Source organism: Myotis davidii, unplaced genomic scaffold (genome assembly GCF_000327345.1).
Source record: "Myotis davidii unplaced genomic scaffold, ASM32734v1 scaffold185, whole genome shotgun sequence".
In the NCBI taxonomy this organism is placed as follows: domain Eukaryota; kingdom Metazoa; phylum Chordata; class Mammalia; order Chiroptera; family Vespertilionidae; genus Myotis; species Myotis davidii.
In genome coordinates, this window is record NW_006297811.1 from 4860625 (window position 1) to 4874749 (window position 14125).

General features: G+C 41.5%; 2 protein-coding genes across 2 annotated transcripts in view; both read left to right on the top strand.

Moving 5' to 3' along the window:
- CFAP206 (cilia and flagella associated protein 206) overlaps positions 1-10187 on the top strand; it is a 36234-nt gene extending 26047 nt beyond the window's left edge. Inside the window, exons 11-13 of the mRNA XM_015570317.1 lie at positions 1987-2180; positions 6142-6285; positions 9650-10187. Of these exons, the coding sequence (XP_015425803.1) occupies positions 1987-2180; positions 6142-6285; positions 9650-9880 (569 nt within the window). The 3' untranslated portion in view covers positions 9881-10187. The remainder of the gene's footprint in view (positions 1-1986; positions 2181-6141; positions 6286-9649) is intronic.
- Positions 10188-13715: 3528 nt separating this feature from the next.
- SLC35A1 (solute carrier family 35 (CMP-sialic acid transporter), member A1) overlaps positions 13716-14125 on the top strand; it is a 28625-nt gene continuing 28215 nt past the window's right edge. The window contains exon 1 of the mRNA XM_006773487.2: positions 13716-14047. Within this exon, the coding sequence (XP_006773550.2) occupies positions 13716-14047 (332 nt within the window). The remainder of the gene's footprint in view (positions 14048-14125) is intronic.

A 14125-nucleotide genomic window follows, 5' to 3' on the forward strand; every position in this document is an offset into this window, starting at 1 on the left:
GTAGTAGTCTGGGTCCCCAGAGACTCACCTGGAACTGGAGCTCAGAGCCTGAGACTCCCTCCCGATTGAAAAAGACAATCGTGTCCTCAGCCGCCAGCCCTCTCCACATGCACCTCCGCACCTTTGTATTTTACTTCCGCACCTCCTCTGAGTCTCAGTATGCTTTTCTCTTTCCTTCTAGTTGTAGAACTTCCACTCAGCCAGCCTTCCTGTGGTTCTGGATGATGTCTGTTCTGTCTTTTAGTTGTATTTTTGAAGTGGTTGTTTGAGGCAGTAATCTCCGGTGTTTACCTATGCCACCATCTTGGTTTTTCTGGACTCATTTCTATGGTATTGGATTTTTCACAATGGGATTAACAGAAGGTTTGCCACAGGGAACTAAGAAAATAGTTTTCTGAGACCCCTGTGAGGGTCATCGATACTGGGGAGAAAACATTCAAGGTCCGTGAAGTAGAGCAATGGAATTAATGCAGAAAGATGGCTTCTTCTCTTTTCTCCTTAGCTTTCCTTCTGTTCCCCTCCCTTCCTCCCTCCTTTCTTTTCTTCCTTGAGTCAGGAAAGACACAAACACGAAAGGAAACATGGGTGTGTGTAGCGACAGGGGTCGCTTGATGAGGTTGAGCTATGGGCTGGGATTCAGAAGTCTGGTTTCTAGTCCCAGTTGTGCCATGAGTAGACTGCATAGCCTTCAGCAAATCTCATGCTTTCTGTGGACCACAGTTTCCAAGTGCGGAAAAGGAGAAGGACCAACTAGGTAGGAGGTCTGGTTGGTCCCTGCCAGCTTCTGTACACTATGACTCTAAGAAAGAGGGAAAGTGGAAAAGTGGGGAGCTTGTGGGGCTTGGGTTTTAGAATCCTCTCTGAGTGAGCCAGTCCTGACGGCTCTATGTCTGTTTACTACAGTAGTACTTCTACTCGCGGCATTATTTTCTGGGCAGCAGCCACCGGCACTGCCCCAGAGGAATTCTGTAGCACCTCCCTGCCTCGTTCGGTCCTACAGACCACAAGAGGTCAACCCTGCACGGATACCGTGGCTCCCCAGTCATGGTCCTTTTCCGATGACCTCACCGACTTCGTTGCTGCCACGCTTACCCTTGCTCACTACTCCAGCCCCACTGGCCTTGCTATTCTTGAACGTGCTAAGCTCATTTTGCCTCAGAGCCTTTGCCCTTGCTATGCTCTCTACTTGGGAAGCTGTACCTGCCATGAGGCTACGTATACTGCTGCTTATTTTATTCCGTCTTCCTTGATCACCCAATGGAAGATGTCAACCTCGCCCGCTTTCCTATTACTATGTTTTTATTAACCTGCTTTACTTAGGTTTTGTGTTGTTTTTTTTCTGTAGCACTGATCACTCTCTGGCCGAGGGTATAATTGTTGATTTGGGGAGAGTGGGGAGTTTGTTTTCTTCTGTATCCTCAGTGCCAAGAGCAGGGCCAATAGCTATTTGTTGAATAAATGAAAGAACAAATAAGTAAGACAGATTGTGCTTTCTGTGTAACTCCCACAAACTAGGTGGATATTTAATAATCCATATTTTAGGTGGTATCTGTTCACAGTGGGAAATACTTTCTAACAGGCAAACATACATTTTGAAAAGGAGGTCCCATTTTTGCAGTTCTTACAGAATTATTTTTAAACAATGATTATATGGTAGTTAGTTTAGTTGAAAAAGATTTGTGAAACCTGCCAGGCAATTGGCTTCTCTTAAGAGATTTTTAAACACCTTGTATCTAGATAGTGAAATATTTTTCTATAAAATCATGCTTTAAAATAAAAGCATATAAAATTAATTAACTTAATATGAATTTCAGAGAAACTGTAATTTAATAAAATGTATACTTTAAAATTACTTTATTAGCAAAATAAAAACATAAGTGATATGTTAAAAATGCAGTATATAGGAAATGTTTCTATGGGTATATTACAAGCACAGAATGAACTTAGTATTTCATAGCCCATTCAGTTCCTTTTCTTAACTTTCAGGAAATCAAGCAATTGGAATTTTGAAATATAAAGAAAAATATTACACTTTCAATACCAGAGATGCGGCATATTCATTTGCAGAAAACCCTGAAAAGTACATTAACTTAATTACGGAAAAGGCCAAAAAGCATGCAGAATTAATTCAGCTACTGGAACTTCACGAACAATTTGAAACCCTCATTCCCTGTTCTGAGGTAAGCAGGGTAGATATTTAAAATGTATGATGTTTAAGCCCTGGCCGGTGTGACTCAGGTGGTTGCCCATTGTCCAGAAGGTCCGGGGTGTGTGCAGGAGACAACCAATCAATGTGTTCTTGTTTTTTTCTTTTCTCTCTCCTTTTTTCCCCCTCTTTCACCCTCTTGCCCCCTTTCACTCTCTCTTTAAAAAAATCAAGTGAAGATTTAAAAAAAAAGAATTTATGACACTTAAAAATACAGTTAGTTTATTGCTTCCTGGCCTTTTGGCTAAGATCAAGTGTAGTATCTGTTCTTATCTGTTTAAAAATATAGTTAACTTAAAAGTTATATTTATCTTGTTCCCAAACCCAGGCAGAGACGGGGTCAGATGAGGGCCTTTACAGGTTATCTGAAAGGGATGCACATTGAAGATGGAACTAAGGAAATCCACAAAGAATAGTGAAGACAAGACTAGGAGTCAAATTGATGCATTCGACTGGGAAAATCTGAAAAAGAAAAGCTACATTTAGAGAAATAATTGCAACTACATAGTTTCTTATCTAAAATTGAAGGAGCTCAGCACAGATAACATGTTGATCATTACACTCAGAGTTGTAAAATAATTTAACATGTTTCAGTTGCAAGTCTGAAAGGCCACAAAATGGATCTGAAGGTGTGTTTCTTTGTATGTTGGCACTTAGTCATTAATTGCTGAGCCACTTACTCTGAACCAGGCACTAGCTTGGCACTGGAGTTGGCAGAGTACAAAACAGATTAAAAAAACAACACCACCTCCATGGGCTCAGATTCTACTGCTGTGTTCTTCTCATTTTCTTCCTCTTTGTCTCTCATTTTTGTTCACCTTTTCATTGTTCTTTTCTGTCTTTTCTCTCATTCGGTTCCTCTCTCTCTTTTTTTAATGTATGATCTCTTTTTTAAAAATATTTTTTTATTGATTTCAGAGAGGAAGGAAGAGGGAGAGAGAGAGAGAGAAACATCCATGATGAGAGAGAATCATGGATCGGCTGCCTCCTGCAAATCCCCCACTGGGAATCGAGCCCACAACCTGGGCATGTTCCCTTGACCGGAACTGAACCTGGGACCTTTCGGTTCGCAGGCTGACACTCTGTCTATCCACTGAGCCAAACTGGCTAGGGCTCAGTTCCTCTTTTTAAAAAAAAAATTTATTGATTTCAGAGAGGAAGGTTGAGGGCGAGAGAGAATCACTGAGCAACTGCCTCCTGCACGCCTCTTCCTGGGGATTAAGCCCGCACCCTGGGCATGTGGCCTGACTGGGAATCAAACTGTGAACTCCTGGTTCATAGGTTGACGCTCAACCACTGAGCCACACCGGCTGGGCAGTTCCTCTCTTTTAAACTCACTAAAATAAAAACCTGAAATGTTGTGTGTGTGTGTGTGTGCGTGTGTGTGTTATTTTATCAACTTTTTGACTATGATGCAGGTGGGTTTGTGTTCAATTGACCAGGCCAGCAGGGACTGAAGCAGTGACTGTTAAGAGGCGAGTTGGGCTGGTGACAGTGAAGCACAGAGGGTGGTCTGAACATTTGGGCAAGGAGCCTGGCACATGCTAAGGATACAGCGGTGGGGAGTGGTGTGGAGGCCGCTGTGGCGGTCAGACCCTGGACAGCTCAGTTGGCGCTCTTATGCTGACAGAGTGCGACCAGTCTATGAATGCAGCATTCCTCTTGGATACGGCAATGCTCCAGGCATTCTAGGCTTCTCCTGATGTGGACAGAGACAGTATATTTAGTATACTTCTGTATGAGCCTCAAATGGTAGGTCTACAATTTTTAGCTCAACTGAGACATGACTCTCAAAATAATTGGACCAATTTAATTTCAGTCAATGGGGCTTGTCACTTACCCATAACCCTGCTAGCACTGCTATTACCTGCGTTTATAATGTTTACCAATGTGATGAATTTAAAATGCTACATCATTATTGTGTTAGCATACATTTTTCTGATAATGAAGTTCAGCATTTCTTCCTACATCCATTACTCATTCAGATTTCCTTCTCTATACACTGGCTATTCATAACTTTTGCCAGTTTTTTTTTTATACTACTCTTTTTGTATTTAATCTGTTGATGGGCAGAGATTCCTTGTCTATTATAGGCATTAATTTTTGATCGGTTGTAAAAGTTGCAAATGTCTTTGCCCCGCCTGTCACTTCTCGGTGAGCTTTGTCAGTTGCGGCCTTCACTGAAGACACATCTTTAATTTTAATGTAGTCACAACTATTAATTTTTCTCTTTAACGATTTCACTTTTTGAAGTCTTGTTTTAGAAATCCTTTACTGTCTTGAGGTTATTCATTTATATTTTCTTCTGTTTTAACTTATTCACTTTTTAAAAATATATTTTATTGATTTTTTACAGAGAGGAAGGGAGAGGGATAGAGTCAGAAACATTGATGGGAGAGAAACATCCATCAGCTGCCTCCTGCACATCTCCTACTGAGGATGTGCCCACAACCAAGGCACATGCCCTTGACTGGAATCGGACCTGGGACCCTTCAGTCCACAGGCTGATGCTCTATCTACTGAGCCAAACCGGTTAGGGCCAAATACTCAGTTTTTTAAAAAATTACTGTGTCTCTATCTTACTATAACTTCATAAGTCTTAATGTCTGGTAGGGTAAGTTGCCCCGCCCTTTTCTCTCTAAGGAATCTTGACTATACTTGACTCTTTACTTTTCATGTAAATTTGAGAATCACATTGCCAGGTTCTATAGAAAACCTTGAAAGAGTTACAGATTTGCATGTGTATAGACAAGATTTATTTGGTCTTTCTATCACTGACCTATAACTTACAGAGTTGTGAGATAGCTTGAAGACAATGAAAGGCTAGAATGGGATAGCCAGACAGGTGTGCTGTATGTAAACAATGCATACTTTTCCACCATAGAGGAAAGTTCCCCTATATACCTGGTCTTGTTTTTCCCTTTCTTTCTATTTATTTTTTTCTTTTAAAAAAATCTTTACTGTTGAAAGTATTAGGTCCCCTTCCCTTCCCCCCCACCCCATTAACCTCTCCCAACCCGCTCCCATCCTCACCCCCTTTCTTTCCATTTAATTCTCAGCTGTTCTTCAGTGACCTTCAATACCATGGAAGTAAGTTTTCTCCCTCCAGTGCTATAGTCCGTATTGTTATTTACTTGCCGTTTACCTGTATGGTATAATGTCGTTAATTATCTTTCAGCATGTTTTTATCTACCTTACTATATCATAAGTTCATTGCAAAGGTAAAATTCTGTCTCGTGTTAAATGGTAGGCACTCATCTGTTGCTTGACTTGGGAAAAAAGTTAATCTTTTCTCTCTCCTTTATGCTGTGTCTGAGCTCCTTAAATCCCTGCCACTCCTCCAGCAACTTCATATCCAGCATAAGGGTACCTTGTTAGCGTGGAATTACTGAGTCCTTACTATGTGAATAGTAATAGTGAGCTTTAATTTATTATGTCCCAGCAGAAAATTAACATACTCAGTTAAAACACACACCCCTTTTGGATAATAATCTGGCTATGTATGCCTAGTTTGAGTTTCAGATATATCCTGTGTTCCAATACTTTAAAGAAATGTGTTTTATACCAAATATTTAATAGCTATTTTAAGCTTCTGTTCATTTCCAATAAGGTATCTCTTATGTGACCATTTGTGAAAGTCAGAGAGAGGGGGTATTTGACTTGGCAATGAGTGGTGTTAGGTTTACCCCTTCCAAAACCCACCTCCTACATTAAAGTCACAAAATCAGACAAAGCCACAATGCCCAGGAAGATAAATTACAAACCTCACTAGTTATGAGCTATTTTCTCTGCTGGTATTTACAAGTATATCCCATGCTCAAAATTTCTTGTTTTTTTTTCTGGCCTTTTGTTAGTTTTAGCTGAATACTTTATTAGTTAACTGTAAATAATGTTTATTTTTTGCAAATATTAATTACAAAACTCCATTTCTTTAGCTCAAAGATACTGGCAAACGTTTTATAAAACCAATTACAAAGAGTGAAACCAGCACACAGACGGATACACACATATTACCACCAACAATTGTGAGATCATATGAGTGGAATGAATGGGAATTAAGAAGAAAAGCTATAAAATTGGTTTGTAACCATATTTTCTAAAATCACTTATAGGTTAGAAAATTTTAATATGTTGTTCTAGAGTTAAGTTTAATTATTTTTACAAAATATGGAGTTGTACAGAGTTCTTCGTTAACATAAAAACTTACCATTTGCCAGCTTTACATTGTAAGATTGTCTTCTGCTTTAAGCATAGGTGGAAATATGGAAGCATGAAACTACTTTCAAATTATCCCAGCCAGGTTCAGCTTCCTGGTATATCTTCTAGAGCAGTGGTTCTTAACCTTGGCTGCACACTAGAATCACCTGGGAATCTTTTTAAAATCCTGATTTCTGGGCCTCATCCTCCGGAAATTCTGTTTCTTTGTTACTAATCCCCCATTCTAGTGTGCAGCCAAGGTTGAGAACCACTGTTCTAGAACATTGTTCCATTAGCGTGCATGAGATGCATGCGATCTCTCTCTCTCTCTCTCTCTCTTATCTTTCTGTTGATCTATATAATAGTTTTAATTTCTTATGCTAATCTATGAGGTGCTAATATTTAAAGCACTCCCACCCTGGCTGGTGTGGCTCAGTTGGTTGGAGCATCTCAGGTTCTAGTCTCAGTCAGGGCACATACCCAGGTTGTGGGTTTGATCCCTGGTCAGGGTGGGTATAGGAGGCAACCAATTGATGTTTCTCTCTCCCCTTCTCCCTTCCTCTCTCTCTAAAATCAGTAAGAACTTTTTTTTAATTATTATTAAAAAATAAAGCACTCCCAACTTCCTCTAATCATAAAGTGTACCCTTCTCTTCTTTGGACTCCAGTGAGGAGCAGAATGTACCTCTGTTGCATCGTAAGTACCGCCCCCTCTTCCTGGGGACATGCTCTTTCCAGACACTGAGCTCTCCAGTCCTGATTCTCAGTCATCTTAATCACAGACGGTGCCTCACGTGAAAGCCTGTCCCATCCCTGATTCCGTGGAATACCCCCATTAGTTCTATTTGAGTGTCTTGTCATTTTAAACAACCATTCACTGTAGTATGAAGACAATAAACAATTGATATCTTTAGTTTTTTCTTAGCATATTTTATCCATCTCTTTAACTGAGGTCAGGTTTCAAAATAAATGAAGACTTCCCAAACGAGAACAGGCTGTTTCTTTAGACCTTGCTGCAGTGAGGGCGTCGCCATCACTTGCCTTTGGCGGAGACTCCAGGGGAGGGAACAGAGCAGGAAAGCTTTACAGGGAAAAAATGGGGGGAGGTTGTTGACAGGGGCAAAGCGGAGGTGGGCATCTCAGGTCTGTGGTTTGGTGAGCGTGTTTGGCTTTCTTGGGTTGGTCCCCAGTTGCGGGAGGGGACGGGCACGCAAATGGGGATGCCTGCCAGGTCCTGCCGGTCTGAGCCCGGATTGTGCAGCTGCGGGGCTGTGGTTGGGCTCCCCGCACTGGGTGCTGCGGGGCTGTGGGTTAGAGTTCTCTCCTCACATAAGGTCTGGCCTTTGTGTCTCACAGGCTCTTCTCTAACCACCTCATTTTTCTTGCTGCCCTTTCTGGTGGCAGCTTTTCAAACAGGCCCACGGTTTCCGGGGTTGAGGGAGGTTCAGCCCAGGGTTGTATCTTCTAGATCACTGTCCCGTTAGCATTCCTATCCGTCTCTCTCCTGCGGTTCTTGAGGCGCCCAGTCCCCATATTCCTTTCTGTTACCTACTAACCCTCACTCTAACTCATCAGATAGGTACCAGGTAGCATGTAGATTCCAATGCCTTGTCCTTCAGGAGCTGAGAGTCTTACCAAGTAGCACTGAGACACTACAAATCTTTAAGTACCTCTTGCTAAGTGGCATGACAGGAGTGAAATAAAAATTCTACTAAATTGACTTAGGTGACATTTTCAGTTGGTTTTGAGATACAAATAGGCAAAGGAGAAGAGGGGCGTGATGGCCGGGTTGGGTATGAGAGGTGGAGGCCACAGCACAGGTCTGGAGTAGGAACATTAGGAGGATGGGGTATTCAGTGGGGCTGAACCGCATACTGATGAACCCTCTCCTCATTCCTCAACCTCCGCGTCATCCTGAGTCCCACCGCGGCCTAATTATCCCCTCCAGTCGCATCACTTCGAATGCAGCGCCCCATAGCTGCCCACAGGACCTGCTGCTAAGACAGAGCCGAGCGTATTGCCTCACAGTCACCAGGGAACCCACCTCCTCAGCAGAGCTGGGCAGAGGAGCAGCAGCCAGGGCAGCACTTACTGAGGACTTGAAGTTCGGGTGAAGGCAGGCCTGTCGGTGCCAGGGGTGGATCGGGACGGGATGGGGGCTTGAAGCGGACTGGATAGAGGTCAGGAGGAAGCAGCAGCATGGAGGGGAATAGCAAGGTGACTCTTGGGGCAAGGGATGCAAAGAATGCTAGGGCTTAATCTACGTGTTAATGCTTATTTCTGAAGAAATGATGCATCTTTTAGGATGTTCTGTAATGAACAGTCAAGTTATTTGCTTTGGCAGGAGTCTCTTGAAATAGTAAAATGATGAGAATGAAGACAATGAAATAGCAAAGTTATATTAATCTAGATAATAAGCTATGTGAGGGGAAGTGATTTTGGTTCTCAATCACCTGCAGTATCTCAAACTCTGAAATGTTTCCTCTAATTCTAGGTCTCTCTTTAACTCACGTGCTCTAATGCCTTCTGTGTTTTTTCTTGCATTTCACCATAACTCCTATTCTTTTTTTTAAATAGTTTTAAAACATTGATTTTTAGAGAGGGAAGAGAGGAGAGAGAGAGAGAGAGAGAGAGAGAGAGAGAGAGAGGAGAGAGACATTGATGTGAGAGAGATACATTGATTGGTTGCCTCCTGCATCCTACATGCTCCGGGGCCAGGGATGGAACCTGCAAACCTCGGTATGTGTCCTGTGTCCTGTGCCCTGATCAGGAATTGAATCTGCCACCTTCTGGTGTACGGGATGACACCCAACCACCTGAGCCACACTGGCCAGGCCACTCCTAGTCTTCTTATAAGCTCCTCCTTGCTTCTCAGCCTGAGTAATCTATTTAACTTCATGTTTACTAAGAACTCACAAAAGGAGTAAGTTGTATGAATCTCAAAGTGATGAAGGAATTAGAAGATTATTTAAGAAATGATGGAGCTCACTGTAAGCCTGAGCCTGTATGTTCTTTTCCATTTTCATTATTTAATATATTTTCCTACTTTGCAGCAAAGGGTACTTTCTATTCCCTCCTAGATTTCTTTACTGCTCCAACGTTTTGTTGAAAAAAAAAATGCTATGTTGTAAAACTAATTTCTTTATGGATTAAAAAAATAGCCAGATATTAGCTGGTGCCTGATAATATTTTCTATTATTCCTTTTTTAGAGAAATGTTAATCCCTATGTATTCTCTTTCTATGTAGGCCAATTTGCGGCGGAAAGTTACTCACTCGGTACAAACCGATCTCAGTCACATGAGAAGAGAGAATTGTTCACAGGTGTACCCTTTAAAGCCCGTGGGCACGCAGTGCAAGAGGGAAGGCAGCACCGCAGTGCCCAGGCCTCAGATTTTCATAGCTGGTCTCCGCGGGGGGCAGAGTGAAACTACCAGGGCTGTCAAGGTGAACCTAACCAGAGCTGTGGATGAAACCTAGTTAGAGACCATATTTTTAAAGAAGCTATCACCAAACTGTGAGCAGTGGCCGGTATTTAAAAGTATTTTTGCATCCATGAAATTTCACGAATGTGGTGGTTGCTGGCACATTCATTAGTTGTGTGAATTTTTTTGAAAAAACTAACAAATGGTTTTCTGTGACATATTTTTCATTCTATTAAAATTGAAAAATAAAACTCGGTCCATTCATCTTTTATTTGTTAGAAAAGTTTGGCACATTAAGACTGAAATTATGATGCCATTTAGATGTTAATATAAGATTATTATGCCTGGGTTAGAAATTTCTTTCTAAAATCATATTTAGTGTTAAACATTAAAAATTTAAAATCTAATATGTAATACTTTAAACAATAAAGAATTAAAAAAGAAACTGACTACAAAATAGCAATCATTCAATACTGGGAAAAAAATTTAAAATCTAGTCAGTATTTTCAGCTTCATTAGCTATTCATGGTTAACATAGATTACATTGGTTACAGTTGTTCACGGGTTCACTTTCACTATTTCATTGACCCTCTGTCAATCGTGATCCAAAAATATTAATTAGGAAATTCCAGAAATAAAACATTTATAAGTTTTAAATTGCATGCCATTCAGAGTAGCTTGATGAAACCTTACAGCCTCCTGCTCCATTCCACAGGATGTGAATCATCCCTTTGTCCAGTTATTCTCTCTGTACCTACAGGTGAATAAGATATTTTGAGAGAAAGAGAGACCATGTTCACATGGACTTTTATTATAGCATACTAGAGGCCCAGTGTATTTTTTACTTTCTCAATTATAAAACGCAATAATTCTTCTGCTTGTCGTCAGTAATATTACCCCATAGGAAAGAATTGTTCTAAAATAACAATAACCTAGCAAATCGGTTTTGTATGTTTTTCTTAATAGCAGAATAAGACTAATATGTTTAAACTGACATGGAAACAATTATGTTGAAGTATCTGCATTTGTCTGCATGTTCTTGATGGTTCATGGTTTACTATACTTTAAACCTCAGCACTTTTAATAACCTGTTGTGTAGCTGAATTTAACGCTAACCTCCCTCTGCGTCTTGGTATTTGCTACTGCTCAGCCTTTCTGTTTAAGTCCACACTTTCACTTTATTGCCCGTGGATACAGCACTGGGTTTCCTTGTATAGAATTCATTGAGATGATGGTGAGCTCTCATGCCTGAGCAGAGAGAGTGGTGGGCAGAGTATCAAGACAAATCCTGAAGCTTGACAGTACAATCAGGACTATCGGTAGGCTCTCAAATGGCAATAGAATTTGCTGCTCGAGGCACTGTCAGCTTAGCTCATTATCAGATTACCTTGTGGTTCACATGATTAAGAGTTGATGCTTCTTGCGCTAACCAGTGTCGTATAGAAAGCTAGGCATACATAAAAGAAACATATTAAGCCAATATCGTGTCCTCCAAGACTTAGGATAATTCAGATTGGGAAAGGAAAAATTATTTCAAACTAAGAATATAAATATCTGCTTGGCTATTCATTGGGTTAGGTTAACGAGCAGAAAACCCAGCCATAAAGTTAATAGGAAATAATATTTCTCCTAAGGATATGCTGTAAAGTCTTAATAACACTCCCGTCCTTTTAGTGCCTACTTTCTCACTCACTGACCAATTTTGGTACAATCATACACTACTAGAAGCTTTACTGTTGAAATTATGTCATTAAGAATGAAACACTCGCCAGGCTGGTATGTCTCAGTGTTTGAGCATCAACCCATGAACCAAGAGGTCACCAGTTGGATTCCTGGTCAGGGCACATGCCCAGGTTGAGGGCTCAATCCCTGGTGGGGGGTGTGCAGGAGGCAGCCGCTCGATAATGTTTCTCTCTCTCTTCCTCTCCCATCCTCTCTTTCTAAAAATCAGTAAAAACATGTTTGTTTGTTTTTTTAAAAGAATGAAACACCCTACTTTTGCTTGGAGGAAAGACACAAAGAAGCAGCTTCCATTTCCAACCTAGGTGCAAAGCCTTCGATTCAGGGGCTCCTGACTATAACAGTCCACATCCGTGGGAACTGTGTAGTTTCCAAGAAACGGGATCCCAAACTATCCTGCAGTCCGGGTCTGAGGCTGTCCTCATTACACACCGTTGTCTTTAAATTTTACTAAAGTCCATTCTTTCTCCAAATTCTATAACCCTGTTCCTTGGTTTCTCCGGTATGCAATTACCTTCACTGGAACTGGTAAAAAAATCCTCACTCTACTTGACTATAGGTCTTGTCCCTTATGGTCTTGAGCTGATCAAGTTAGGACCAAAGGCATCAAAATCCAGGTTTGTGTCAGTGTAGTAGAAAGTCTTTGTGGGTAATGAAAATCTATAAGAAAAGTAGGTTGAGCAGCATGATATGTTAATTGCATCAAAAATGCTACAAAAGTGGCCTGATGGCATTTTACCCACCACTCTCATGTGATCAGTGTGTGTGTGTGTGTGAGTGTGTGTGTGTGTAATACTATTCTCTACCAAAAGGAACCATGTAGTTCCTTGAAGTGTTGTGGAGTCCAGGACGCTGAACACTGAAAAATCAGGATTGGCCTGGAACCTCTTGTTGCTAGAATGAAAAAGAATGCTTCAAAATCGTGTGTAAGCTTCAAGAAATGCGCAGGCTCACAAGGGCCACATTGGAGTCCTTGGAGCATCAAAAGGGAGAATAATTATAGTTAATTAATCTAAACTGAGACTATAATGATACTCAAAACAGAAAGAGATAAACTGTAGAAGGCATTAGTTGTAAGACAAAAGAATGAATATGATAGAATATTTTAATTTTTAAAAGCAATTTCAAGTACACATGTGTTTTTTTGTGTGTGTATGTATATGAACACACACACAGCAGGGAACTGAATAATTCTACAAGTGAGAAATGTATCAATTACAGGAAGAGCTGATTAACACTAGTGGACACATACACCCAGGTAGAGGGAAGGTCCAACCCTGTTCCAAATGAGATTAGTCAACTGTACAAAGTCAACTGTGGTCTCCTAGGAGCCTCCTAAAATTAATGAGATGCTAATATAGCAAAATTTTCCAATAATGTTAATAGACTAGATATATCTGTATATATATCTGATGATAAGAAAATAGTATATAACATCAACTACTCAAACCTTTAAGTCATTTTGGAAATATTCTACAGAAGGTGTAACCTGCTGTGCATCTCAGAATCTTGTACCCGTTCCTTTGAGGGCTGAAGTACCTTTGTAGTATTTTTAACCAAGTCACATATCTTGAAAGTCATTCATTTTGCCAATGCTAATGCTAATATCCTCTATTGAAAGTGGAGATTATAGAGGCTGAAGTAATTGCCAGTTGACACATCTAATATTTTTGAAGCCCTTTTGTTGTGCAATGATGGTGTAGTTAGAATGTCTGGCTAATTATAATCTATGAGCGGCCCGGTGCACGAAATTTGTGCACTGGGGGCTGGTCCCTCAGCCCAGCCTGCACCCTCTTGCAGTCCGGGAGCCCTCGGGGGATGTCCGAATGACAAAAAGGCTGGAGAGGCTCCAGGCACCACTGCTGCGCTCGCCAGTGGTGAGCCTGGCTTTTGGCTGAGTGAGACTGCCCCTGTGGGAGCACACTGACCACCAGGGGGCAGCTCCTGCATTGGGCGTCTGCCCCCTGGTGGTCAGTGCACGTCATAGCAACCAGTTGTTCCGCCATTTGGTCGATTTGCATATTAGCTTTTTATTATATAGGATTATTATATAGGATGATAATCCTGACTATAAGGACACAGGCACAAGACTTCTGAACAATATGTAATGTAAATTGTTTAGGTTCAGTAAGAGGTGACATTGGAAGGGAATGGACTTGCCGGAAGTTACAACGTTGCCGAAAGTAGTTTCTGTTATGAGTTGTGGGAGTTTCTGCAATAGCTTGGACCTACAAGAATCACGAAGGCTAACCGCAAATCCTTATTCGCTGTCGACTTGCTTTGGACTACAAGATCCAGAAGGCAACGCTCTGCTCCCTTGGCTCCACTCCCTTGGGGGTTGTAGTTCACAGAAGACGCCTTCCCATCGAGTTTTACGCACTTGTCAGCAAGGCCTCTCCGCCAGCCGTAGCGTCTCACTGTCGGGAGGCACGGGTTTCCGCACCTACTCCTTGTCCCTGGATAGCCGCGAGGCGGGCGGCCGGCGGGCACTCTAGGCCGAGCGCTTCGTCTCTATGACGACGGAGGCGGTCCCGGGTGTTCAGCGTGCGGGCGCGGAGGA